General features: G+C 36.6%; 2 protein-coding genes across 2 annotated transcripts in view; one reads left to right on the top strand and one right to left on the bottom strand.

Annotated features, from left to right (window-relative positions):
• Positions 1 to 11,601, bottom strand: part of LOC145694606 (cyclic GMP-AMP synthase-like receptor) — a 52,528-nt gene extending 40,927 nt beyond the window's left edge. The window contains exon 1 of the mRNA XM_081770995.1: positions 11,475 to 11,601. The gene's annotated coding sequence lies outside the window, so the exon portion shown is untranslated. The remainder of the gene's footprint in view (positions 1 to 11,474) is intronic.
• Positions 11,602 to 12,515: 914 nt separating this feature from the next.
• LOC145694607 (BTB/POZ domain-containing adapter for CUL3-mediated RhoA degradation protein 3) overlaps positions 12,516 to 26,806 on the top strand; it is a 37,902-nt gene continuing 23,611 nt past the window's right edge. The window contains exons 1-2 of the mRNA XM_081770996.1: positions 12,516 to 13,111; positions 18,581 to 18,840. Of these exons, the coding sequence (XP_081627122.1) occupies positions 12,946 to 13,111; positions 18,581 to 18,840 (426 nt within the window). The 5' untranslated portion in view covers positions 12,516 to 12,945. The remainder of the gene's footprint in view (positions 13,112 to 18,580; positions 18,841 to 26,806) is intronic.

The following is a 26,806-nucleotide window of genomic DNA, read 5'->3' as shown; positions in this document are numbered from 1 at the left end:
CGCCAACATCCGCACGACCAAATTGAACTTGGTTATGTTCCAAAAAATTTTTAAAGTTGCGTTTGAGAAAGTGTGCAGCCTTAAAAATGCCTCATCAGGCTTTGAAAAGTGTGATATTTTCCCCATGAATCCAGAAGTTTTTATAGATGCTAATTTTGCTGCAAGTGATCATTGCTGTACTTAGACTGAGGAGAATATGGAAGAAGACTTTCCTCATGGTGTAATGAACCCGACAAAACAAAAATTTAGTGACGTTTCTGGAACTGGCAGTCGCTCAACCATCAAGGAAAGTTAGCAATTCCGAAGAATCCTCCGCTATAATCCCGCTAACAGCAATTTCTCCGATTCCTAGGCAAAAAAACATCGCTAATGAAACAGAAGGGAAGGCACCAAAGCTCAGAAATTCTAACAGCAACACGTCGTAACGCTCTTCTGCAATAAAAAGAGCGAAGAAAGCAAATACATTTAGGGAATATCATCGTAAGGAAGGTTTAAAAACGAATTAAACTAAGAACTCAACTGTTGCGTGCTATTACCCTCAACTGCAGTTTAATGATAACGTAGTATAAAGTTTCAAATTTCTGTCTGCTGTTTTTTAACGGAGAGTAATTACACAACAGTACCGAGTTATTTCATAGTAAACATACGTAGGTATATACAGCACTAATCATTAGATTCTTTGGTACTCTCTCATTGCTGTTCTGACCAATTAAAAAAAAAAAAACACGTGTCAATACCCCCTCTTCCCCAACCATAGGTGAGCGTTCTACCACTGAGGTATCGCGGCCCCTCTTAATAAGTACAGTAGAAGAGTATCGAGAACTGGTTTGGTGGCAGGTTCTTGCCCATGAATTAGATAACGCATACTTATTGAAGCAAATAGTTATTTGTTTTCCCAGCAAACAGTTGAGTTTAAAATATTCGTCTTATTTCAACGTGAAGTCTTTCTGCTAGGCGCACTGAATGCATGAAAATAAATTTGTCGAGATTTAGCAACACTGACCATCCAGTACCGCACTTATGCATTTTATCAGCACATATAGTGACGCTTTGTGTGAATTCATGATGGATATTTTTTGTGAGTACTCAGTTCACGTAATGAGATATTTTTAGTAGCAAATGCTCGACGTAGAAAAGTTTTTTCCTACTTTTTTAAAAAATGTATAATTTGAAAGACAAAAATTCGGGACTTTCCCGACCAACCAAGAAATAAAGTGATTTGTTTTTGTTCTTCCCATTCGAAACCAATAATAGAGATTACTTAACAGCGTTAATGTGTTATAATACATCATTATATCTTAACCGCAAACGGAAATATCAGCTACTAGCTATAAAAGTTGAATAAGAACAGCACGACTTGAGTAGTGTTTATTTATAACAATGACAAAATCAAATGATTTAATTTCTATATATTCCGACTGGAAAAAGAATTCAATAAGTCATGAATGTAAGTATGTTACCTAAACTGGGACTGCAAGTATTTAGTGTATACTCTGACATGTCTATTTTTTCCAAAATGTTCTTCTCTTTACTTTAAGTTGTCTGAATTGACATACACATGTAAATTCCTTAGCTCATTACTTATTGGTGCTTTTCTTGTTCATAGGTTTTCTAGGTTCCAGTGGCAGAAAGAATATGGAGAGAGAGAGAGAGAGAGAGAATTTAGAAGGAACGAAAGCTAATGAAGTTAGTCGGGAAGAGAGAGAAAAAGCACAAGTGCTCTCGCAACCTGAAGCTCCTTAACCCTTTCGAGACAGGGTGCAGTGGCGGCTTTAGCGGGTAGGCGCGGGTCTACCCAAAATTTTTGAAAAATATATAAACGTTAACAGATACAGTAAAGAGTAAATATATTTCCCGATATTTATATTAATAGTAGATAATTATTTAACAAATAGCATCAACTACTACTGTAAAAGTAATTTCTTACTGTCATTAATCAAACAAATGTGTATATGTATCCATAAGCGAGGAAGCGGGCCTACCCAAAATCAAAATCCTAAAGCCGCCCCTGACAGGGTGGTTGAAAGAAACGGTGCTATCCTTTAAAGACATGGGAAATGAAAAAATTACCATAAGGATAAACTGTGGTCCAATCATATTTGGCATAGAAAAAGTTATCCCCTATGTGAACATTAATTAACATACCGGGATTATCTTTTCTATGCCAAATATGATTGGACCATAATTTATCCTGATGGTATTTTTTTCCTGACTGTTGAATTTCCCTCTCAAATTTGAGCCCAAAGTTAAAAATTAGAGAATTTTTTGAATTCCGAATTTTCTTTTTTTCCTAGTTTTTTTTTCAGTATAATTTCCTCCGTTTGAGAGAGATAATAGCTTCACGTGATAGCAGCTAATGGCTTCGCGTTTTCACTGTGCGTTGTAGACACACCAAAGAGTTTTTCGAGGTGACTTGGACTCATGTGGTAACAGTGGTGCGAGCTCAAAAAATCTTAAGTTTCAGTTAGGCATATTTTGTGAATTCTCATCCCTACATCTTCATCCATAATTTCCCTCTCGCTGGCAACACTGCAATCAAACTTATGCCTTAAAATTGTCACATCCTTCTAAAAAAAAAAAAAAAAAAAAAGGATTGTCCATATCACTCAAGGATGTTATGAAATAGAGGATCTGCCCATACAACAAAATCGTGAAGCCATACGTCACAGCTTCGCCACACCCAGTCTGCCCACTCCGCGCCACTAAGATCGCAATGTTTCGAGCCAACAATCATGGCGGAAACGAGAGTAGCCAATCAGACGTGCCGGGACAGACGATGCTCGGTTGTTTTGTGGCTTCATTGAGTTCATATGATGAAGATACGTATGGGCAGATCCTCTATTTTATAACATCCTTGATATCAATGGAGTAAATAGTCTTTGACTTATAATTCGTTAACTGAAAGTCCACCAAAAAGGCCCAAAATAATCCTGTCTCGAAAGGGTGAATGATGCATAGTTTGCATGCTTACTTCTTTTCCACAAAAACTATATCCTGCAGTCAAATGTTAGGGTTACCTTACCCTGTTCAATTTTCCTTAGACGTCAGAGTGGAACTCTACTTGCCCAAATATTAAATCTAAGTGTAGATGTCGCTTACTTTCTCTTCTTCGAATGTACTTTTTGTTTTTTCTTACTTTCCCAAAATAATAAAATACCCAACATTTAGATTACCTACTAATCGTGACAAAATCACGGGAGTATTCTTCAATTTCCATTTGTTACACCATGAGATTAAACGATTTGACTGTAGACATAACTCCATGCACCCTGTATTAAACTTTAATTGTATTAAATTATTATTATTATTATTATTATTATTATTATTATTATTATTATTATTATTATTTACTAGTTACAACCAGTCATGCCAACCCATGGGAAAAATCATATTTTGCAGGATTTTTTGACATTAATTTCTCGAATAGGGATGAAGGGAATTTTCGTCTGAATTAGACATATATGTGGGATTTTTCATATATTTACTGTATTTCAACGACGCCAATAAAATTCTCCATGAGAAGGATATAGGGTAATGATGCTTGAATAAACGTGAAGTGAGTGCTAATTACTAAATTTTGTTGTTCGAAAGTGCATGTTAGTGTTAAAGTTGTTTATGCAGGAACTTGTAAATCTAATAATAATAATAATAATAATAATAATAATAATAATAATAATAATAATAATAATAGATATAGTTTTTAGCTGTATGTGTAGAACGGTTCAATTGCATTGAAATTTCTTTAAATGCCTCTCCTGTAAAATTACACTTTTGGCGCTTACGTCTATACGTCATATAACCGACGATATTGCACAACATGTCCTTCATGTTCCTCAGGAACCTCCTCTTTTCTCTACTTGTGTCTGTCAGTGGTGGATCTAGCCCATGCTGGGGGCCTAGGCCCCCCCAGTTTTTTGACTGCCAAAAATAATTTAAGCTATTATTTACAAATTTTTGAAAGTTTATAGCATACTCATGATATATCTATCATAGTCTGGGTTTTGGTTGCTTCCCTCCCTTCCCACCCGCAGTTTTTACTTTCTAGATCAGCCTCTGATGTCTGTAAAGATCTCGGCGAGATACATGCAAATCAGGTCGGTAGTCAGCCCAAAAATATAGGGAGGGACCGGCCGAAGTTAGGGGGGCCCGATTCAACCATATTATAGTTCATCACAATGGGGGGCCAGCAAAAATTTAGATTACCCGGCCCCCTAAACTCATCTGGATACAAGCCTGATGCAAATTAATTTTGTATTTCCTGCATTTCACAATGGAGAATAACTACGACAAAAAAAAAAAAAAAAAAAAAAAAAAAACTCTCAACACAATACTACTTGAGGATATGTTACTTAAATGTTACAAGTAATCAACGTATTAACGCATAGGTATAGGGGAATGTTTTTCAAATATTTTTTCGTAATTAGGACGGATTATGACAATGACTGGTTTAGAAAATACTTCTAAAATTGTACTGTCAGCACCAGTGTTTCTTCCAGACCGGTTTCTGGGGGCACTTCCCCCCCCCCCCCGAGCTCTGAGAGTGCCCCCGGAGGAGACCAAAATAATACGTCTTTAATATAATAAGTAGAATAGTATCAGCAGTGCCCCCCGCAATACTAAGTGTGCCCCCCCTGGAACATTGTTTCTAAATGAACCACTGGTCAGCACTTTGTAAGTTTGGTGTTATCCTTTTATATTCTTTCTTTTGTGGCTCTAAAAATATTTTGTAATTTTTCGCAAAACCGATTTTCAACTCTTTATTATCACAGGTTTAGACACAACAAAGTCTCCTAATTATATATCTGATATATAAAGAATACTATATCCTGAACACAAAAATTAGGATAGGCATTTTTAGTCGTATTGTTTACATGAATAAGAAAAGAATACTCAGAAATAGTTGTGGGTTCTAGATCATTGTTTTATTACAAGAGGAAATCACTGTATTCCGGTCGAAGGTGGAAAATGGGATGAAACCACCACATTTTTCTAGAGAACGTAGATGGCGTTTCGAAATGTAGTTTAATCCAACAACAAAAAAGTTTATAACTCTCCCACGTATATCTTTATTCAGTAAGTGACTCAATTTCTTTTTTTTTTCCGTAGCTATGCGTATCACTTGAGACGGCCATGCTTACACACAGTAACCTTACGCAATAGACGTACACATCTATGTAAACGAAAACAAAAAACGATGAAGTTACATACACTGCATTTGTTCTGACGCATCTTTGAAGACGGAACTTATCACATTTTTCAGAGAGGATACTAGCACCTTCACTTTAGATTTTGCTTACGGAAGGAAGGGCAAGATTCTCCCACCGTCATAAAGAGTGTACAATATTAATATACAATTTGTTTTTTTTTAAATATATATATATATATATATATATATATATATATATATATATATATATATATATATATATATATATATATATATATATATATATATATATATATATATATATATATATATATATATATATATATATATATATATATATGCATTTCTCAAAGAAAGGGAATAGCCGCAGCCCCTCTGAAACGACACCCCTTCCTATGATATATATACACTGCCAGTCAAAAGTTTCCGGACAGGTGCTTCAACTTATATTTTTATGAACTAGGGAAAGCCACCAATTCGAAATATTTTGTTTGTTTAAGTCTCTATAATGTCTCAGGAGAATAATAGACGCTTTTCCTTTTTGTAACATGTTTACATGTAGTAAAAAGGAAATATTATTGAGTTATTGTAGAGTCGGCGATTATTTTAATTAAAAATAGCCTGATCAGGATCATGCAATAACCTTGCCTGATTGGAGTACGGTTAAACGTTAGCAGTTAATTCCTTTTTATAGTTACCCCTAAAATATAATTCCTTAGTGTACAGGCCTTATCAGACACAAATAATGTCAGAAGTTTACATTATTAGTGAACGATATTATAAGATAGAGTACAGTGACGTTTTGAACAATGTTTGTGTGGATTTTTTTTTTTTTTTTTTTTGCCTCTTCTGAGGGTTTGTTGCCGTTATTGTTAGAAATCACGGACAGAGGTAAGATCTTAAGTGAAGAGGCATACGTTGGAATCATTGCGCGTCATAATGTGGGCTTTTCTATTCGTCAAATACATTTTAAATTGAAATAGACTCCATCTATTTTTGAGGTTTCATCAAGCGTTTTCAGCGAAGACGAAAGAACGTGGACAAAAATCAAACTGGAAGGCCTCGTATTACGTCACGTGCGAAAGATCGTATTATTGTATTGTTTAGCAAAAGAAATTTGAAACTTACTGCACCGGAACTCCAATCAGAACTTCATCGTAGTCACCCTACAAACATTTCAGTTATTACTGTGAATTGACATTTGAGATTAGCTGCACTCTGGGTAATAGTTGCTGTGCAGAAACAGTTGATAGGTATTTATTTATTTGCCAAAGTTCCAGATAAAGCAAGACAGCCATTTTACACTGAAACTGTAAAATGGCTGTCTTGCTGTATCTGGAACTTTGGCAAATAAATAAATAAATAACTATCAACTGTTTCTGCACAACAACTATTACCCAGAGTGCAGAAGTAGCAGAGGCTTCAATGGACCCTGAAGAACAAAAATTGGACAACAAAGCAGTAGAAACGCGTATTATGGACTGATGAGTCAAAATTTCAAATTTTTTGGCCAACGACACCGAGTTTATGTTCAAAGATCTGTTACAGAAAAGATGCGTCCTAACTATGTAACCCCGATTATCAAACATGGAGGAGGTTCTGTGATACTTTCGAGGTGTTTCGCAAATTCTGGAGTTGGTTGTATTCACAGAATACAAGGAAATCTGGATAAAAATGGTTATCATTCCATTTTAAGCACCCATACTATTCCCTCGGATTTGATTTGATTGGTCGCAGAATTACTTTTCTGCACGATACTGATCCGCAGGACACGTCAAAACTTTGTTCTGATTATTTTAAGAAGAAACAAGCCAAAGGAGATATTTGTATCATGGAATGACCTCCCCAGTCTCCAGATCTTAACTCCATCAAATTTCTCTGGGAAGAGCTTGGCAGAAGTATACGAAAAGACTGTCCAACATCTGCTGCTGATATTTTTGATATTCTGAGAAACGCCTGGGATAATAATTCGGATGAAAATCTTTAAAAACTTGGAAGCCGCATGCCCCGACTGGTGAAACGAGTGATAACGGCGAAGGGCGGTTTCTTTGACGAGAAGAACATTTAAAGAATTTGCCAATTTTGGTTGTTGGATAACGTTATTATATTATTCTGATGTTAAAACTATCACTGTGTTCCTAAATTACCAAGTATCCTGTTCAAAAATTGCATCGTATTACAAGCCTAACTTGATATTTCCCTGTTTTTTGATCTGACCGGAAACTTTTGACCGGCAGTATATATATATATATATATCAGGGTGTTAATGAACTATAAGGACAAACTGTACGAGGTTATTCCTCACATCAAAATAAGAGAAAAAGTTCATATGGACCCATGGTTTCAAAGCTATGGCTGTCCAAAATCGCGAAAAAGCCAAATTTCAAGAGGCCCTATTTCGAATTCGAGAGACTGTTGATGGTGGTCCTTATCAGCGTAAAGGAAGTCACACATACGCAATCCAAAAATGCATATTTCATTAACGTTCAATGGGTGTATAGATTATTCATGCAGGGTGAAATTTCCACACATGCCATCAACCGAATTCTAAGATATGCTCTGACCTGCTTTATTGGTCCAAAGCAGGCAAACGATAAACCTTAATAGCAGTGAACACAGTATCCTTTGGCGGGATATCGGAAGTATTAAGAATCGTCAGCAGCACGGTCTCTTGTACTCGGGGAAACGCATGGTGCGATGTTTTGTTTCACGCTTGGAAGTGAAGAAATTGAGAAATATACCGTTAAGAAATACATATCATTACACGTTATTCCGAACATTAAAAACATGGAGTTACCTGTTCCTAACACTTGCCTTGGATGTCCATGTTATGCCTGTTCCTAAAAACACGGAGTTGCCTGTTTCCTCCGAAGCGTTGGGTGTCCATTGTTGTCAAGGTTTACCTCCTGCCTACTTTGGATCTTTCTTGAAATCAGGGTATATCTGAAAACTCTATTGAAAACGTATCTGAAAAATACACCCTGTAGGGTATACCCTCTACACCTATTGACAATTGATGAAATATGCACTTTTGGATTGTGTATGCGTGACTTCCTTCACACTGATAAGAAGCACCATCCACAGTTTCTGAAATTCGAAATAGGGCCTCTTGAAATTCAGCTTTTTCGCGAAGTTGGACAGCTCTAGCTCTGAAACTATGCACTTTTCGCCAAAGGTCCATATGAACTTTTTATTTTATTTTGATGTGAGGAATCACCTCGTACATTTTGTCTTTATAGTTCATTAACACCCTGCAAATATATATATATATATATATATATATATATATATATATATATATATATATATATATATATATTATTTATTTATTGAACAATTTCCCAGATACAGCATAACTTTGCCATTTTACACAGGGACATGCTAACAAAAGAAAGAAAAAAAAACAAGACAACAATAACAACAACATAGAAAAAAAAGAGTGTAAAAGTAAAACTATTCCGTCAAAGCTCGTTTAATTGCTCTTTCAAACACTGGGTAGCTCGAAAAAATGTCCACATTAGTTGTTACTTGATTATAAGTGTTTGGTATTCTATAAAAAAGAGACCTCTGTATAACAGCCAACCTAGGACGGGCAAGATGGAATAGGTGGGTATTCCGAGTGATGCGGGAAGGGACACGTAAGGATAGTTCCTGAAGTAATATTTCCGATCTTAAGGTTCCATTAACTATTTTATGTAGATATTTCAGATCAGAGATAATTCTGCGTACTTCAGGAGTCTGAATATTAAGATGTCGCAAGAGCTCCTTCTTAGATAATATTCGAAGTGCAGGAACACGAAATCGGACTATAGCAATGAAGAAATTGAGAACAGAATCAAGTCTGGAGAGATGTGTAGGTGCTGCCATGGCCCATATGGGAGAGCAGTATTCGATCTTGGGCGCTATTAAAGTCTTATAAAAAGTTGCTAATGAAGAAACAGTGCGTAGTTCGGTGAATCGATAAAGAAGTCCCAACATGCGCATTGAATTCTTTAGTATTGAGGAGATGTGGTCAGAGAAGGTAAGTTTTGAATCAAAGATGACACCAAGATCGTTATGACTAGCAGAATGTGGGATAGGGGAATCGTTGATATGGTATGTGGAGGGAACAGGAGACTTTTTCAAAGTAATAGTAATACTGTCACATTTCTTACTGTTGAGTTTCAAGTGCCACATTTCACACCAGCCTGTAAGGTAATTTATGTCTTCCTGTAGAGCAATTGTGTCATGGAGACACGATATTTCTCTGTATAACTTACAATCGTCAGCAAAAAGCAGAAGGCCACTAGGTTGAGCTGATAAGTGCGTGTAGAGATCATCCATATACAGGACAAACAGTAGAGGCCCAAGTACACTCCCCTGAGGCAACCCTGAGATCACGGGTTGGGGGTTAGAAGTCGCCCCTGAAAGAACAACTCTCTGTTTACGGTCCTTCAAGTAGCTTGTGATTAGAGAGAGAAATTTGCCATGTACATTAAATCTATTGGAGAGTTTATGAAGAAGATGAATGTGACTGACAGAATCAAAGGCCTTCGAGAGATCAAAGTAGATAACATCTAATTGAGTATTGTTATTCATACATTTGACTGCACAGGAAAGAAGAGTACTTAAGTTTGAGAGACTTGAGCTTTTCGGTAAAAAGCCGTGCTGAGAACTATGGATGTAAGGTGAGGTGAATTTAAGTAGCCTGTCTTTAATTATTTTTTCGCAGATAATTGATATTACAGAAAGAAGAGATATTGGCCTATAGGAGGATACATGATCTTTAAGTCCTGATTTATATATTGGGGTCACGTGAGCCAGTTTCCAACTGGTGGGATAATACCCTTCCTTGAAGCATCTATTGAATAAGATAGATAGAGGAACCGCAATAACTGAAGCAGTTTTGTTGAGAAAGAGAGGACTAATTTTATCAGGTCCAAGTGATCTATGTGGAGATAACGATAGCAAGAGAGCCAGAACTTCGCCCGGGGTGGTAGAGAGAATGGATAAGGTGTCCGAACAGATGGGATGGAGAGGGGGGAGATGGGTTGTAGAGGAAAGGGAAGTAAATGTTTTGCAGAAGTCATCTTGAATTGTTGCCGGTATGCCCGGAGATTTTGTTCTAGATTTAATTACAGACCAAAAGACTTTAGGGTTACTAACAGTAAAATCACCAATTGAGTCCATGTATTCAAAATATTTACGTCGCTGTACCTTCTTGGCAAGACTTCTAATTCTAGCAAAGTTTTTATATGTGTAGTCACTCGGATGTGATTTCCATAGAGTCCAGGCAAGCTTTTTGTTTTTAAGAAGGTCACGAAGTTCATTGTCGTACCAGACCGGAAACCTGTTCGATTTTGATGCTTTCACCGGCACAAAGTCCTTTATGGCTGAGTGGACAACGGATGTAAATAAGTCCACAGCGTCGTCAACAGTTCCTACCTCTAACAAACACCAAGGAAACAGTTCAATAGCCCGGCAGATGTCACCCCAGGGGGCTTTCTTCCATAGAAGTTGTGACCTACTTTTGTGGGGCTGGTTTGTAGTAGTGGAGGGGAGGAAATCGAAAGAAACATCCAAGGAATCGTGATCCGAGGGAAAAAGATTTCTGCATGGGACAACACAACGAGGTTCTAAGTTAGAAAGAACGTAGTCAAGATTACTATTATTGCGGGTATTATGCATATTATGTTGACCTAGACCAAGTCCATGAATAAAATTGTCCATGAAATAACTGTCGTTTCCATCTTTAGCGACTCCATGCTTGCTGTCCTGCCACGTGATGGAAAGGTTGAAATCACCCAATAGGATGACGTCACCGTGTGACAACGCATGTAACAGTGAGTCATGGCAAGCTTCTAAGATGTGCTGGGGGGTGTTCTTGTGCGGCCTATAGAAGCATCCAATAAACACAGAACGACGCTTTGGAATAAATACTTCCACCCATATAAGTTCACAATCCCGTTCGAGATCCAGTCTTCTCTTGCTCTTCCACTTATTATTTACACAAATCATCACTCCACCTCCACGAGTTATGCGGTCTTTACGATAAATGGTGAAATTATTAGAAAAGCTAATTTCACTGTCGTTCACTGATTCATTCAGCCACGATTCGGTCACTGCGAAACAATCCAGTTCCCTTATCTCACCTAGGTTCAATGAGCACTCAAGTAATTTGTTTTTAATGCTACGAACATTTTGATAATATATATTGAAAGCATTAGTGTAATATGGACAGGGTGGGCCAGGGTTTACGTGAATATCACCACAAAGGAGGAGAAAACAAACGAGAATGAGGCACTGTTTTTTTGCTTTTGACTCATACCTTGTCACAAAATCACTGGTAGTTCCTCCGTCACTGTTAGCAGTACCAGAGAGAGCACAAGGCGGTCCTCTTGGTATGAAGGCAGCAGCAATAAAATGAAATGATCTTCCACTACACTTCAGTCCATGTTTCATTGGCAATGCTTCATTTGGGAAAGTCACAGCACCGTTACTACATGAAGACAGTAGAGCACGCACATAAACACTACACACAACCACGAGAAAAAAGATAAACAATAAGAGCACCACTTTGCATCGACTTCGAGCTTGACGCCATCTTGGAACGATGATATATATAATGTTACTTTTAAACACCAATATGAAAGCAATGACACCATATCAGGATATAACCTATAACTTGTTTAATAATGTACAAATTTATAATACAACACGTAACGTAAGTAATTCTATGCCGTATACAGTGTTTTGCGTTAAGGCGGATTTTCATGCCCGCGTTAGAGCGGAAGCATCACATGTAGCGTATTCACCGTAAATTATTTTCGTTTTCATACATCCGTGCGTGTATTGCGCCAAATTACTACTCCCTAGCTAATGCGCATGCGTAAAATAGAAAGTTTGCGACTTCCGCCATGTTAGTCAGTGAATACAATAGTGTACGCGCGCTACTTCCGTCAGAATTGAACAAATTTCTACTCTGACGCGAGTGTAGCGCGCCATCTCCGATGCGTGATTTCATTGGCTGTTTAGCACAATCGCTCGCAACTCACGGAGGTAAAGGACACATGAAAATCCGCCTTTATCCTCGTTTGTGTGTATACGCACACTTTCGCTCACGCGCCTGCCTCCTACCGGACGTGCCCATGCCCTGGTTCGGTTAGATGGTATTCATGCTTTTCAGTGGCTACTTAACATAAGTTTGTTAGTGTCTTTTGCACAATAGTTCTTATGTGTGTCTTTTGCACAAAAGCTCCGCTATAGTGAATCTGTGCAGGGAAATTCAAGCCCACACTCCAAAATGATAGTTTAAGATACAAAAAGTCGATTTACTGAAAAATAAGTATATATGCAATGAATTTATTTATGGATCCGTACAGTATGACTGAACTTAGTCTTATCACAAACAAATTTCGAAGTGTTAATTGGACCAAAAATGTTTCAATTGGTCAGATACCTAAGTCTAGCCTTCATTTGTAAACCAAGCAGACTCCATCCAAAATGGAGTAAACGTAGGTGGAATTCGTGTGGGAAATATATTGCAGGACATACGTTTTGTGTTCATATTTTTGTGACTTGTGTTGTTAATAGAATAGAAATACTCAAGTGGTGAAGAAATTCATGTAGTTTTTTTTCGGTGTAACAAAATACATGAGAACTGATGTAACGATTTCATTTTCAGTGTCAAAAGATTCACACACACTGGAATTTAAAGGTTTATATTAATAAGAAAAAACACACAGAATTAATAATAAATCTTAGCTTTTGCAGAGGGGAACTGTTTATTAACAACAAGCATGTCAGGTGATCATAGGACGGTGATTAAGGGTAACCCTTCTCAATACGTCAAATTAAACATCGGCGGATCACTGTATTACACAACAATAGGTACATTAACCAAACATGATACGATGTTACGTGCTATGTTTAGTGGCAGAATGGAAGTTCTGACTGATTCAGAAGGTAAGGTGAAAGCCAGTTTGGATATTTCTTTTTTTCATTATGGTTTGACTTCAATTTGCAGTGTGTGAGCTACGTGTGCCGCAACAATAAATAAGCTCTCCATTTATGAAAAAAGGTTAGGTTCCGAAATTGGTCGTCCGTTTCTTGCAAATTTACGGGGAGGAAATGGATAATTCACTCATTTGTATGCCTGATAATATATATAAGGGGAGCGGAAGTTGTGTTTATTTTGGTTAACGTTTAGAAGGCGTCCAGCAATTGTTTCTAAAAAATGTCAGGTAATAGTTAAGAACAGCTACTTCTCATCTCCCGTGCACGAGGATACATCTTACTGTTGCACTACCTAAACACCCTAAGTACAAGGGCAAGAACTCAGTCTATTACCTACTTTATAACATCCTAGATAGTCATTGAATAATTCCTGAAAGTATGGCGTTTCTCGTCCTTCCCTAAATGGGGCATTTATTCCGAAGTTGGGCGTCCGCTTTCGCCTCGTTTTTTCGCTGTTATCTCCTTTCCACACTTTCTGCAATTTGTTATTAGGTTCATTAATCCGTGTCCTTCACAAACTTTTTAAAAGATTTTGCTCGTTATGAACGTATTGCTTCACAAATGTTAAAACTGTTAGTTCATTGCCCTTGTACATTCGCCATGTTGATAACATAAATGCTCGTTTCTTTCCCACAATGCAACTGTTCGGTCACCTTGCGCCAAGTAGTTCCCTCCGCTCGCCGTATAGTCCCATGTTCATAACCGCTTATATATAACAAATAAACAGATTTTTCGAGACCCTTATATATTATCAAGCACACAAACGATCAAATTATCCATATCTTTCCTGTAAATTTTTAAAATTTTGCTGGAAACGGACGCCCAACTTTGGAATTTAACCCCTAAATGGGAAGTACGGCTCCTTAACTATAACCAAATGTCACAATTACGGTGATTTTTCTTGAGTTTAGGTTACTTCAGGTGAATTTAGGTTAGGTTAGTTTATGTTACATTATGTTAGTGTAGGATCCAGCATAATTTTCAAAAAAAATAAAAAAGACATAATTTCGCTTATTTCTACTAATATTAGGTTATTGTAGGTCTAAGTACTTGTATTAAACATTTCTCCTGTAAATTTTGTTTTTACGTGCTTCTGGACCCCTTCTGGCAAACATCACACTTTATTTTTCGTGGCATTACTCGAGCAGACGGTTTACCGAATTTTGACACAATTTTTAGAATAGAGCTTTGTATTCATTTTAACAGATCATGCATGAAATGAAGAACTCCGTTACTAATTGCAGATTGACTTCAGGAGGGCTTAAAATAACTAGTGTGCATGGATGGCATAAAAACTTCAGGGCATAAACACGAACAAACTTGTGCTAGATGGCCACTAAAAGCATGAATTCTATCTAACCGAGTCAGGGCAGGGGTGCAGCAGAGGGACCCGAGAGGCAGAAAAGAACTGCGTCCGGAAGGGAGAAAAATGAAATGAAGTTTTTGAATTTTATGTCCCACGGATATGCCGGTTAGGCTAAAGGAGACGGTGATGATGAAGAATGAATGGAAAGTGGAATGAAACGGGAGAACCCCGAGAAAACGCACGAGCACGCGCGTCAGTGACGGGGAGTATACACCCATAAACGAGGATAGTGGAAGAACACACACATTCAATTTTTTCACTATAACTCAAAATTTATTTCAATATACTGTAATTATTTACATTCACACCACATTCCTTCACGAAAAATGTTTCATATCGTGTTTTACCTATAAATTTTCTATTTGGTAGAACCTTCTGCTCGAGTGAACTCTTTTTCTTTTTACGCAAGGACGAGAAATTACACTTGATTGTAACAAAATTTGTCCGAACTTCCCAAAGACTAAGCTAACTCTATCCTACTTATCCCTACGTTACTCTACTCTATTACACATTTTTAAAGCAGTTCTAAAAGTTGATGATTTTTAAATTTTTATAGCTGTTATATTTTTTTTTGGGGGGGGGGAGGGGTCGAGAAACCAGGCGGGTGATCAACTTCGGAATAAATGCCATGTAAAATATGTGATATATGTAGATATTTAAAATGTTTTCTTACAGAATAAGGCCTGTGTTTAGTTGAAGAGGGCCAGCTTGTTTTTCGAAAGTATATTATAATTTCGCTATTAACATTAGGTTAGGTTAGGATAACTACGTGCATCATTGTATTCATATTCCTTTATGTGCACTTCTGGTAAGTACATATAGTCCCTACAGCATTTCGCATTTCCTATATTTACAGCATGTACTTCTATTCCATTCTTAAATGAGACTAAATCAATTAGGTTTCCCTTAGTTCAACTCATTTCTCATGTAAATGTATTTTTACGTACTTCTGGCCTACTTCATCTAAACATACCCCGACGATAATTTCGAGAACAAGAACTACCTCTAAGTAAACGAACATCAATTAACCTGTCAAAAGAAAAAAGAAAATCTTGAGTGTAGATTGACTGTATCGCTTTGGTAGAGCAGCGTCATTGTGTTATTTCTTTGAGCCAAAGATAAATGCATATATATGACTACTAGTATGGTAGAAGTTGAAAATAGTCCAGCATAACATTGGACGTTGTATAGTTATTACGATGCTGAAATAGACATTGAAATTCCTCTCATTCACATATACAGTCCAACACTAAATATGCACATGTTTAAGGTAAGGCTCAGTGATTAAAAGTAATGTCTATCTCAGCCTTCGGCCTTCGCTCATTCAGAGCTCTCTAGTTCCGTATTCTCCAGGTTGATATTTACTAATGCAGCTGGAGCATACCTTCTTGACGATATGTCGCTTGTGATGTGATTTATTGTGCGGATCCTATGTGAATGAGTCGTATGTTTCGTGCTCCCAATTTGGTTGTGTGACTGCAAAACAGTGACAGTAAGATGTTCGAAATTGTTTCTCTTCAGTTTGATGGTTTGTTTGTGTGCTTTACTTTTATTATGTTTATTAGAGGTCAGTAAAAAATCTGGCCACGCATTGGAGCGCTACTGTTTTTTAGAGGCTCCGTGTATGTTTTTGTAATGGCGCTGTAGTGTGTCTTGCTTGTACCTACTAACAGGCTTTTCTACTCATTCATTTTCATGCTATCATTCACTTCCTGAATTTTATTTCTTTAAAGGAGTGCATAGGTTGCCATTTTGTGTTTAACCCTTAACGAGTTTTCGTTACCATTTGTGTACACATTTTTTGATCTTGCATATTAAGAGTATTATTTCAGGTATTGTTCGTTGTAGTTACTTGTGTACATACTCTCCGCGATGGTAGAGCAGTTATTGTCCCCTGGTGACAACTCTGGTGAATTTTACGCTGGAAGTAGTCTGTGGATATGTTGTTCTGCAAGCAGTGCCGGAAGCAGACAGATAAGGCAGTGAACCGTTTAGGGTTAAAATATATATACAGCACATATAGCCATCCAAAATTCGGAGGTATCCCTCCCCACTGGTCTAGTGGCTAGCGGGTGTGTCTGGTGGGAGAGCACAATATATTTAATATCATGATGATTCACTTTCGATAATCATCCCTCTCCTTTAGCGTAAAGGGCATAACCGTGGTACGTTAAACTTAAAAAAATAACATGATCTTTTTTTTCAGAATCCGGAGGTTGCCGTACTTTTGAATGTCAACTTGTTTTTATTTTTTACAGGGCTATATATATATATATATATATATATATACAGTGAACTCTTTTTAATTCGAAGTCCAAGGGAACACGAAAAAACTTCGAATTATCCAAAATTCGAATTATCCAACAACATTCATTTTCACATATATAACAACAAACCAACCAAAGTACTGTGGATCAGAAGCATATTCATATGATGTAGACTTTACCTTTAAAGCAGCTTATTATTTGCGTGACCGAATACCGCAAACTAACAAACGACGAGTACGTGTACAATGGAAAATATATTTACGTACAATACTACACAATTCATTGAATAGCCCAAATAATTCAACACCAGTAAACAATTTGAATATTCTGTTCTCACTTTTAAGAAGTCGGAAACCTTATTTGCTTAAATTTGATTGTTTTTGTACGGTCAATAAATCCTGAATTTCATGTATTGCGTGGAATACGATATTAATAACATTTGGTTGACTTTATCAAAATTCATCTTAAAGTTTCAACCAATTCTGAACCAAGATGAGATTGGCGCACGTTCTCTATCTTTAGTTCTTCCCCAACTCACCTTGATATTTATCATCACATAGATTTTCTATTTATCTTTTGTATTACTCTTCTCTATGGCTGCATCTGGATAACTGAAAACACGTTAAAACTGTGTTTCTCTGTTTACATCTGTCCAACATTAAAATTTTTCAACTGTATTTACTTCGAATTATCCAAAACATAGGTTCAAAGTTCGATTTATCCACGATATTTTACTATTGTTTTCAATACAGTTTTCAAAGGGAATGGACTTCTGTTCGAATTATCCAATATTTCGAATTATCCAAGTTCGAATTAGCGAGACTCCACTGTATATATATATATATATATAAGTTACTTGGAGAGTCAGATAGGGGTGTGTTATAGTTCTGGAAACGAAATCGGTGAAGTATTACGTTATGCGATTTTCGTACATTTTACATTGATACGTATCCTTCATGTGTTAAAATTATTTTCTTGCTCTTTGTATTTTTGAATCAAAAGTTCCAATATATTTCAATTAAAAATTTTCTTGTACGCCTTATATCTGGAGTACTATATATAGTGTAGCCAAACCCAAACTATCACTTAACTCAGTATGATGTGCTTATTCCGTAAAAAATACAGACTCGATTTAGGGGCCGTTCAAAAGTTTTGTGGCCCCTAATCCGAAAACTAATTATTGGCCAATATCACATCTTTTGATGTATTTTTTGGTTTTCCTAATTTTCTTGTTCATTTCTTTGTATTTTTATTTTCGGTGACCATCCTTAGACCGAAATACTGTGTAATTCGAAGGAGGAGAGGACAATCCCTTCCCCATGATTGAAAATTTGGACACAATATATACTATTCTATTTGCACAACTTCATTTAGCTGCATTTATCATGAAAAGTGGATGACTCCCTCGTGGCTCTATGGGTGGCGTACGCACGTTCGGCGCGGGAGACGCGAATTCGATTCCTGGTGGGAAGTTATGTGATTTTGATCCCACATTAAGTTCGAGGTTCATATCTCACATAGCCTCGGTGTTGATAGGGACGCATACTGAAGGTCCCTATCAACACCGCTAGTCGTAAAGATTGCATACTGAAGGTAGGACGTTTTCTCCACATATATATATGCCATGTACGACCATTTGAAACAATATGTTAAATTTACTTACATAAAAAGGAAATTATAATTTGGCTACATTCTTTTCGAAAACAGCAAACAAAATCGTTACACGAATTGATTTGATTTTATTTAGAAAAATATTTTTAATATCGTTTGTTTTAAAATTTCCAGGATGGATTTTAATAGATAGATGTGGAAAGCATTTTGGAACCATCTTGAATTTCCTTCGTGATGGAAGTGTCCCGTTACCTGACAATTGCAAGGAAATTGCAGAACTTCTTGCAGAAGCCAAATATTACTGCATAGCTGGTTTAGCTGAATCTTGTGAGCAGGCTTTAGTCAAAAAGGAACGAGAAGTTGAACCAATCTGCAAAGTTCCCCTCATCACATCCCAGAAGGAGGAGCAGCTACTTGTTAGTTCAACTACAAAGGTAAGTCATAACTGGTTGTAACATCACTGATCCGTCTGATATATCTGAACCGTCCAGTCTCTAGCCTTGAGATGGATCAGTAATATCTTGACAATAGATTCCCACTGTATCCAATATGTGGATGCCATATCCATGTTACCCTTAACACTACGTGTTGTTGCAATTCCGTACCGAGCGAAGTAGCTCAAGTGGTAGAGCGTTGGCTTCGCATTCGGGAGGTCGTGGGTTCGAATCCCGCTGCCGACCATCTTGACTGAGGTTTTTCAGGGTTTCCCTCAGTCCTACCAGGCAAATGCCCGGATGATACCTACTAAACAGGCCCTGGCCGATACCTTCCCAAATCCTTTCCATTGTTGTTGTTGTTGTTGGATATCCAGTGTAAAATGGCCTCTGAGCTGTATCTGGTGATTATTAAATAAATAAATAAATAAATAAATATATTCGATATGATTTGACTTGGTCACTGTAGGCTATTCTGTCTTTGCACAGTGCAGTTATTTTAAGTTTGAAGGAAAATGCTGTTGGCAGAAAGAGGGATTAGCCATAGGAACCCACTTTCTCTACTATTAGCTAATATAGTTACATGAATAACGTTGAATCTGGTATTATGGAGAAGCCGGAACTAAAGTACCGTGTATTAAATTTTCAGTTTGCGGATGATACGCTAATAGTTTATAAAACAGAACAGTTGGAATACGTGATTACACAGCTAGAACTTTGAATTCAAAAATGAAATTTGCGTTAGAAAAAGAACAAAATAATGCCATTGATTTTTTTGATTTAACTCTTTATTTATTCAAATTCCAGACTGGAAGTGACAACGAATTCCAGTCCAAAATTTATATAAAACATATTCCCATTTGAAATGTATATAAAAAATCATGACATCCATTGATGATGAAGGCTAACATCTGGATAAACTTGTTTATGAGAACAGTTAGATTAATTTCTTTACTGGCGGATCTAAATGAAGAAATTGAATGCATCTGGAAGTTGAGACTGGCGGTTATAACAGGTCTACTATGAGATTGGGAAAAACAGGCCGTAAATAGGTGAGAAAAGAAAAAGAATAGTAAAACTGACAAACAAAAAACCGTGTGAGTTTCCTTTCAGTTATTTACCAGCTTATCGTACAGACTACGGAAAATAGCTTTAAAAAAATTTAAAAGTCAGCTTGATCCACTAATTAATTTGGAAAAAAATTCTTTGTCAATATGAAAGCTATTTTGTGGACAATAATTCTTTAAGCGAAATACATGAGATATCTTGTTCCTGCTTAGATACTTATTGGTATGACAATAAGTACACCAGGTTAAAAGAACCTTTGAGGGAACTCCGAGAGGATCAAGAGGCTATTTGTAAGTTATCCAAGCATTTTCAGGAGACTAAACATACAGTGCAAGGTTTTAAAATCTTACGAAAGTCTAAAACACTCACTGAAAGCAATGTTTTTGAAGCATTTTTCATTGCAATGAAAAATCAAAATTAAACGCCGAAAAAGAAATTCTGAATAGGGAGTGGAATACCGTAATCTCAAATTACATCAACAAAAATTAAGTAGACGAATTTTGGTTTCACATCTATTTATTGTTTGAATTAGTGATTGATTAAATTATAAGTTTCTTGGTTACGCCGGATTTTATGTGTACAAGTTTCGAGGAATTAGGGTGACCAGATTTCGCAGTACCGTACTGTTTTTCAAAGAACTGTCCTGCGTGTTGCTAAGACCCCTAGAAAATCGAGAAATGTCCTTCTTTTTTAAAAAATATCCTACAAAATGTCGTGATTTAACTAACTTGCAATCCTTTAATGTTTTATTCTTTATTCATATCGAATTTTAAGAAATATGTATGTTCATTTTATTCAACTTGTATGGAGTACATTGAGCAGTGGTCCACACCTTTCTCAGACATTAACATTTTGAATTGAATATTTAACTCAGTAATTAAATGGGATAATGTCCAGAGCAGCTTGAAGTACATTAATAAATTGTCAGGAAAAGAAACAAACTATTTCCACCTGTTTGATGAGATTACAAATATAAAGAAATATGCTGCTTCTGAAACACTGCTCAAATGAGGGTAGATTTAAGATGAAACGAATTGTTCATGCATTTTGAAGAAAAATCCATTCTATATTTCCAAGTATGTAATAATGTGGAGTTCAGTACGTGCCTTCCTGCCACAAATGCTCCGACTGAAAGGATATTTTGTATAACGAATAATTTATAGACTGATAAGAAATCTCAGTTAAAAACTGAAACTCTTCAACACCTAATAATAACCAAATTAACTATAATTGCATCTGTAGTGAATTCCATGACATGATTTTGCAAAACAAGTTACTTCGCGTTGTACATATTAAAACGAAAAATATATCACCCAGCACTGTACTGATGTTTATTTAGTACCGTATGTTGCATATTAATGAAAATAATTTGTTAACATTTTTGAAAAAGTTCGGAAGGTAATGGATAAATAACTGTTAAGACGAACCGCATTATTTTGTCCACATCTCAACCCAAAGGTTCTGTAACATATATTCTTCTACATGTTCATTTTTTGTATCACATAAATCTACCATCTCCAATATCAACTACATTTAACACCGTAATTATTACTTTAACTTGAGCCACTTTTGGCTCTCATTCTCTTTAATCACATCAGCCACTTATGGCTCAATTCTGACATTCACTCAAGTTTCACAATCTTCAACTTCATACATTACAATAAACATAATATAGAAACGCTATTCACTTGTCATTCAGTCCTCAACACTGTCCGATTATTCTTAATTAACACTTTGTCCGAACTTTTACAAACTCTAACATCCTCATGTTTTCTTTTTCATGAAAATGACTCCTTAATGTTACTCATCAAATTGTTTTAATTTGTTTCATCAATATTGTATTTGTCTTTCAGGAAAGAAATTGGAGTTTTCAATCCTTCACCATTTTTGTTTAATACCCCCTTTTTTAATGAAAAATTAATGATTAACTTAAGGTTAATGTTAAATGTAATAAGGACATGCGTACAGCCGACGCAGTAGGCTTTCATTTACTATTATACTTGTGTCCTACTTTTTCGCTTGTCAAAATCTGGTCACCTTATAATAATTATACATGCACATATCAGCACTGTATTAGTTTGATTCCATAGTACGTGAGGGGGGAGACCGAAGGATTCGTGAAGATTTGGACAAAATACGTAATAGATATAATCTTAGAGTGTTAGTGCACTTACACTAAGCTTAATTCATAAAAAAAAGGGGCAATCTATGCACAGGATAGCCCACTACAAATTAAGTGAACTACCTAAAGAAGTTACCAAGTTAAAAATTATATACGTTTTTAAAATTAGCAATCCACTGAAGACGAAGCTTTAAGCTTGAAGACCTTTTTGCGTAATATGTTCTAAGCATGTACTATCGTTGATAAATGGAAACTCAGCGGAGTTCCGAAATATTGGATGTTAGTACTAAATTTATTTAGAACTAAACGAATTGATAGCATTGGGCTTATGCTTGCGTCGCTGTCACAACCAAAAATGGAACGGCTAAACTTGAATCATGATTAGGGTTTATTATGGTAGATGTCACCTCATTTTCAAATATTGCACTTTTGCACATCGTTTTTTTTTTTTTTTTTTCGTCTTTCGTTTTCTAGATCGTTACATTTCGCACTGAGCATAAATAAAGAACAGTTAAATTTTACTCATTTATTAATTACATATTGGAATTGCTAATAAAATGAATTTTGCTGTGTCTATTCTTGCATTACACTTCGTTCGCTTTACGTGTATGTGATGATTTTACATGTGGCTTGTATCTCGCCTTAGAATTTGCAAATCGTTGAGAAAAATTTAAAAAGTTGCGTGTTTCCTGAAGCAGAGTGCATTGGGCAACACGGGTGGCGCAATGTCGGGAGAGAGTTCAAAGTCACGGCTCGCTACTCGGACAGTCATATTGTGGTACTTCTTAGAGGTGCATCGTAGTGCGAGAGTAAACAGCGTTTGAACTGAAAACGTACTGCAAGTTGGAAGATTTTCGAAAGTATGCATTTTGTGGGTAAAACTGCTATTGCATAGAGAGTAACAATGAAGTATCAGCGGTATGTGGACTAAATTCAATGTCCCGTTCAGACATAATGAAATGATATCAATAATTTGAGCAGAGTCGTACAAACTTGGAGGATGCTGAGCGGAAGGGAAGACCATATTCGTCAGGCACAGACGAAAACAATAGGAAGATGGAGGAAGTTATTCGTGCAGTTGCAGAAATTGCAAGGTATGTCAGGACGCAGTGCTCATTCCATTGTACGAGTCCACCTGCAGTATCGGGAATTGTGCACACATTTTTTCCGTAGGCGTTGACAACTGAGCACCAAAACGCAGTTGGACTGATGGCTTCTCTGCACTTCGTGGAGCGTTACTCTGTGGAAGGCAACGAGTTCTTATGTGGCATGATTAAAGAGGAGGAGACATAGTTGCATCATTTCACTGCAAACAGAAAGGGTCTCTGTGGAATGAAGACATATATCTCCACCTTTGGAGAAGAGTTGAGTTGATTTTGAGTTTAACGTCCCTTTCAGCAGCGAAACTATATGAGACGGGACCTACTGATTAACGGGGAATCCGAACCAAATGAACCCCCCGCCGAGAATCGAACCACCTTTGGAGAAGAAGTACGAAGTTGTGTCATTAGTAAAGAAGGTCATTGTCACTGATTTCTTCTGTGAAGGAGTAAAAATTTCATCAATTTATCAAATTTATTTGTTAGAGGTGTTCTGTAATGTTGATATTGGGTTGTCCAAGCACAACAGAAGTTGTGGTACAGTCCATGTGACCTGAAGGACACCAATATCAACTGTGGGAAAAAATGTGTTGCTGTTCATAGATTGGACTGGATAGTGTAGTAGTTAACGCATTGGCACAGCTAGGAGCGGAGAACCCGGGTTCGAATCTCGGTCCAGCCGTATATTTTTTCATTTTTTTGTATATCTTGCATTCTAACTTGCAGCCCAAGATTGCGTACACTAGAAACGAAGAACGTCCTTATAAAAGAGTACGGACACAAATTATCCTACATTAATATTACAAAAATCTACGAAAAATTGAAATCATAACAATTCAAAACATTCAGTAAATGCATATTTTGGATACTTAGATCAGTTTGAAAGACTTTTGTAGAAGGACTGTCTACTAGTTTGCTCTGATTTACATGTATGGTAATGAAGTAATAGATAGAAGTTAAAAGCATTGAGAAAATCACATAAATTCAAAACAGACACTTGCAAAAGTACTCCAACAGACAAGATCGCAAGGTAATGGGGCAATTACCCACCGTGGGTTTTCGAAGGGGGTTCAGTTCTTCGAAATACATGTTAAAACATACAAGATTTTCTTGTTCACATAGTATATTATGTTAACTAACTAACTAACTCTATGGCCTATGGAACCCGGAGGTTCAATGCCGTTTTCACAAAAGCTCTCCACTGACTTCTATCCTTAGCTAACTGCATCCAGTTTCTACTTTGTATTCCAATCTCTGCGAGATCCATCTTAATATTGTCCTCCCATCTGCGCCTAGGTCTTCCTAATGGTCGTTTTCCGATTGGTCTTCCAGTCAAGACTTTGAAAGCGTTTCTACTTTCTTCCATTCTTGCTACATGACCCGCCCACCTAAGCCTCCTAGACTTGAAGACCCTAACAATGTTGGGTAGACCATATAAATTATGTAGTTCCTCGTTATGAAGTTTCCGCCATTCCCCATTCCCGTTCCTCTTGGGTCCGAATATTCGTCTCAGGATCTTGTTCTCAAATACTTTCAGTCTGTTCTTCCCTCAGAGTAAGTGACCATGTTTCGCAGCCATACAAAACAACAGTAATGATTATCGTTTTGTATATTTTAAGCTTCCAATTCCTCGACAGAATTCGCGACGACAAGAGATTTTGAACCGAACAGTAACACGAATTCCCTGCTTTTAGTCGACATTTAATTTCTTCGTGAATATGATTTTCGTCTGTTAATATTGATCCTAGATATTTGAAACTATCCACTTTATCAAAAGTATTATTTAATATTTTAACGCATCCATAATTTGCTGTATTTCGGTCCCGACGCACTTCCATGTATTTAGTTTTCTCTGCATTTACTTCTAAACCCATGTCCCTGCAAGCGTTTAATAAGATCTCTGCATTTCTTTCTATTGTTCTCCTATCATCACCTATTAAATTTACATCATCAGCATATGCCATAACCTGGTGAATACCGTTCAACTGTAGGCCCTGGTTGCTATCTTTGATTTTCCTTATAGCGTATTCCAGAACGAAGTTAAATAATAATGGCGACAACGCATCTCCTTGTTTCAGGCCATTTTCGACGTGAAAACTCATGGACAAAAATTTTCCTACCCGGACTTTACTTTGGGATTCATTTAAACATATCTTAATTAATCTAATTAGCTTTCTCGGTATTCTAAGTTCTGTAAGAACGTTGTATAATGTTTCTCTGTATATAATGCGAACGTTGTATACTCCTAACCGAGTCGTACGCCTTTCTAAAATCAATAAATAGTTGATGTACCGGGGTATTGTATTCCCACTTTTTTTCGAGTATTTGGCGAATGGTAAATATTTGGTCGATAGTTGATCGATTTCGTCTAAATCCGCATTGGTAATCTCTAATAATTTCATCTGCGTATGGGGTCAGTCTTGCTAACAGAATATTTGAAAGGATTTTATAGGATGTTGACAGAAGAGAAATGCCTCGATAATTATTACAGTCAGTTTTGTCGCCTTTCTTGTGAATTGGAACAATGATTGATTCTTTCCACTCTTGTGGCAATTCTTCCTTGTTCCAGATAAGGAGAATGAGTTTGTGTATCTTATTCCACAATTTTTCGCCTCCAGCTAGAATTAACTCAGCCGGAATTTCATCTACACCCGGAGATTTGTGTTTCTTTAATTTCTTTATAGCAGTTTCTAGTTCTATTCGGTTGGGTTCTGGAATATACGGATCTGCGGTGTGTATCTCCTTTTCTCCACGCACACTAGTTTTCGGTTGCGTGTTAAGCAAATCGTCAAAGAAATCTTTCCATCTATTTAAGATGCTGTCCGTGTCAGTGAGAACTGTACCGTCAGATTTCTTTAATATATAAGCCCGAGGTTGATAGCCTTTCTTAAATTCGTTGATTCCCTTATACATGTCCCGGATGTTTTTATTTTTACTATTATCTTCAAGTTCCTTAATTTTAGCTTTCAGAAAATCGCGTTTCTTTGTTCTAAAAGTTTTGGAAGTTTCCCGCCTGATATCTGCGAAATTTTGTGTAGTCATTTCATTCGGATTTTGTAGCCAGCGTAATTTTGCCTGTTTTCTCTTCTCTGCTAGTTTTATGCATTCCTGGTCGAACCATGGTTTGTTCCTACGTATTTCCGCATGTCCCAATTTTTTTTTATATTATGTAGTATATTTAGTATATTATGTAGTATATTTATATTAAATACTATAGTACTATGGTATACTTACTGTAGTGAATAAAATTATGCAGTGTATGTGTGTGAGTAGTTGTTGGTTTACATTAAGTATTACGTCCATACACGCTTGAAGGTATGCGTGTGTGTGTTTCTGACTGTGCTTGTGTGTCTGTCTTTTGCCTCTTCCCCTTTGGAAAAATCCCATGAGCGTTTCTGCCTGTAGAGATGATATTATGCAACAATAATGTCAAAGACCTTTTGCGTCCTTCATAAGACACTATTTAGGAAGTTGTGCACAGGTCACTGCTATAATTAAGACTGAACTATCTTTGTTACAGTCTGAGAGAGCATACATTTCCACTAAAATATTCACTTATTATAGAACTTACGTAATTCTTTCACTATTTGCATCGCTAATTAAAAACTTAAATTATTACAATTGAATGGAATACACAAATCCAAACATAGGTGTGTAACGAACGAGGTGTTAGAAA

The sequence above is a fragment of the Thermobia domestica genome, chromosome 9 (assembly GCF_964235325.1).
Source record: "Thermobia domestica chromosome 9, izTheDome1.hap1.1, whole genome shotgun sequence".
NCBI lineage: Eukaryota > Metazoa > Arthropoda > Insecta > Zygentoma > Lepismatidae > Thermobia > Thermobia domestica.
This window is presented reverse-complemented; position numbering and strand designations above follow the sequence as displayed.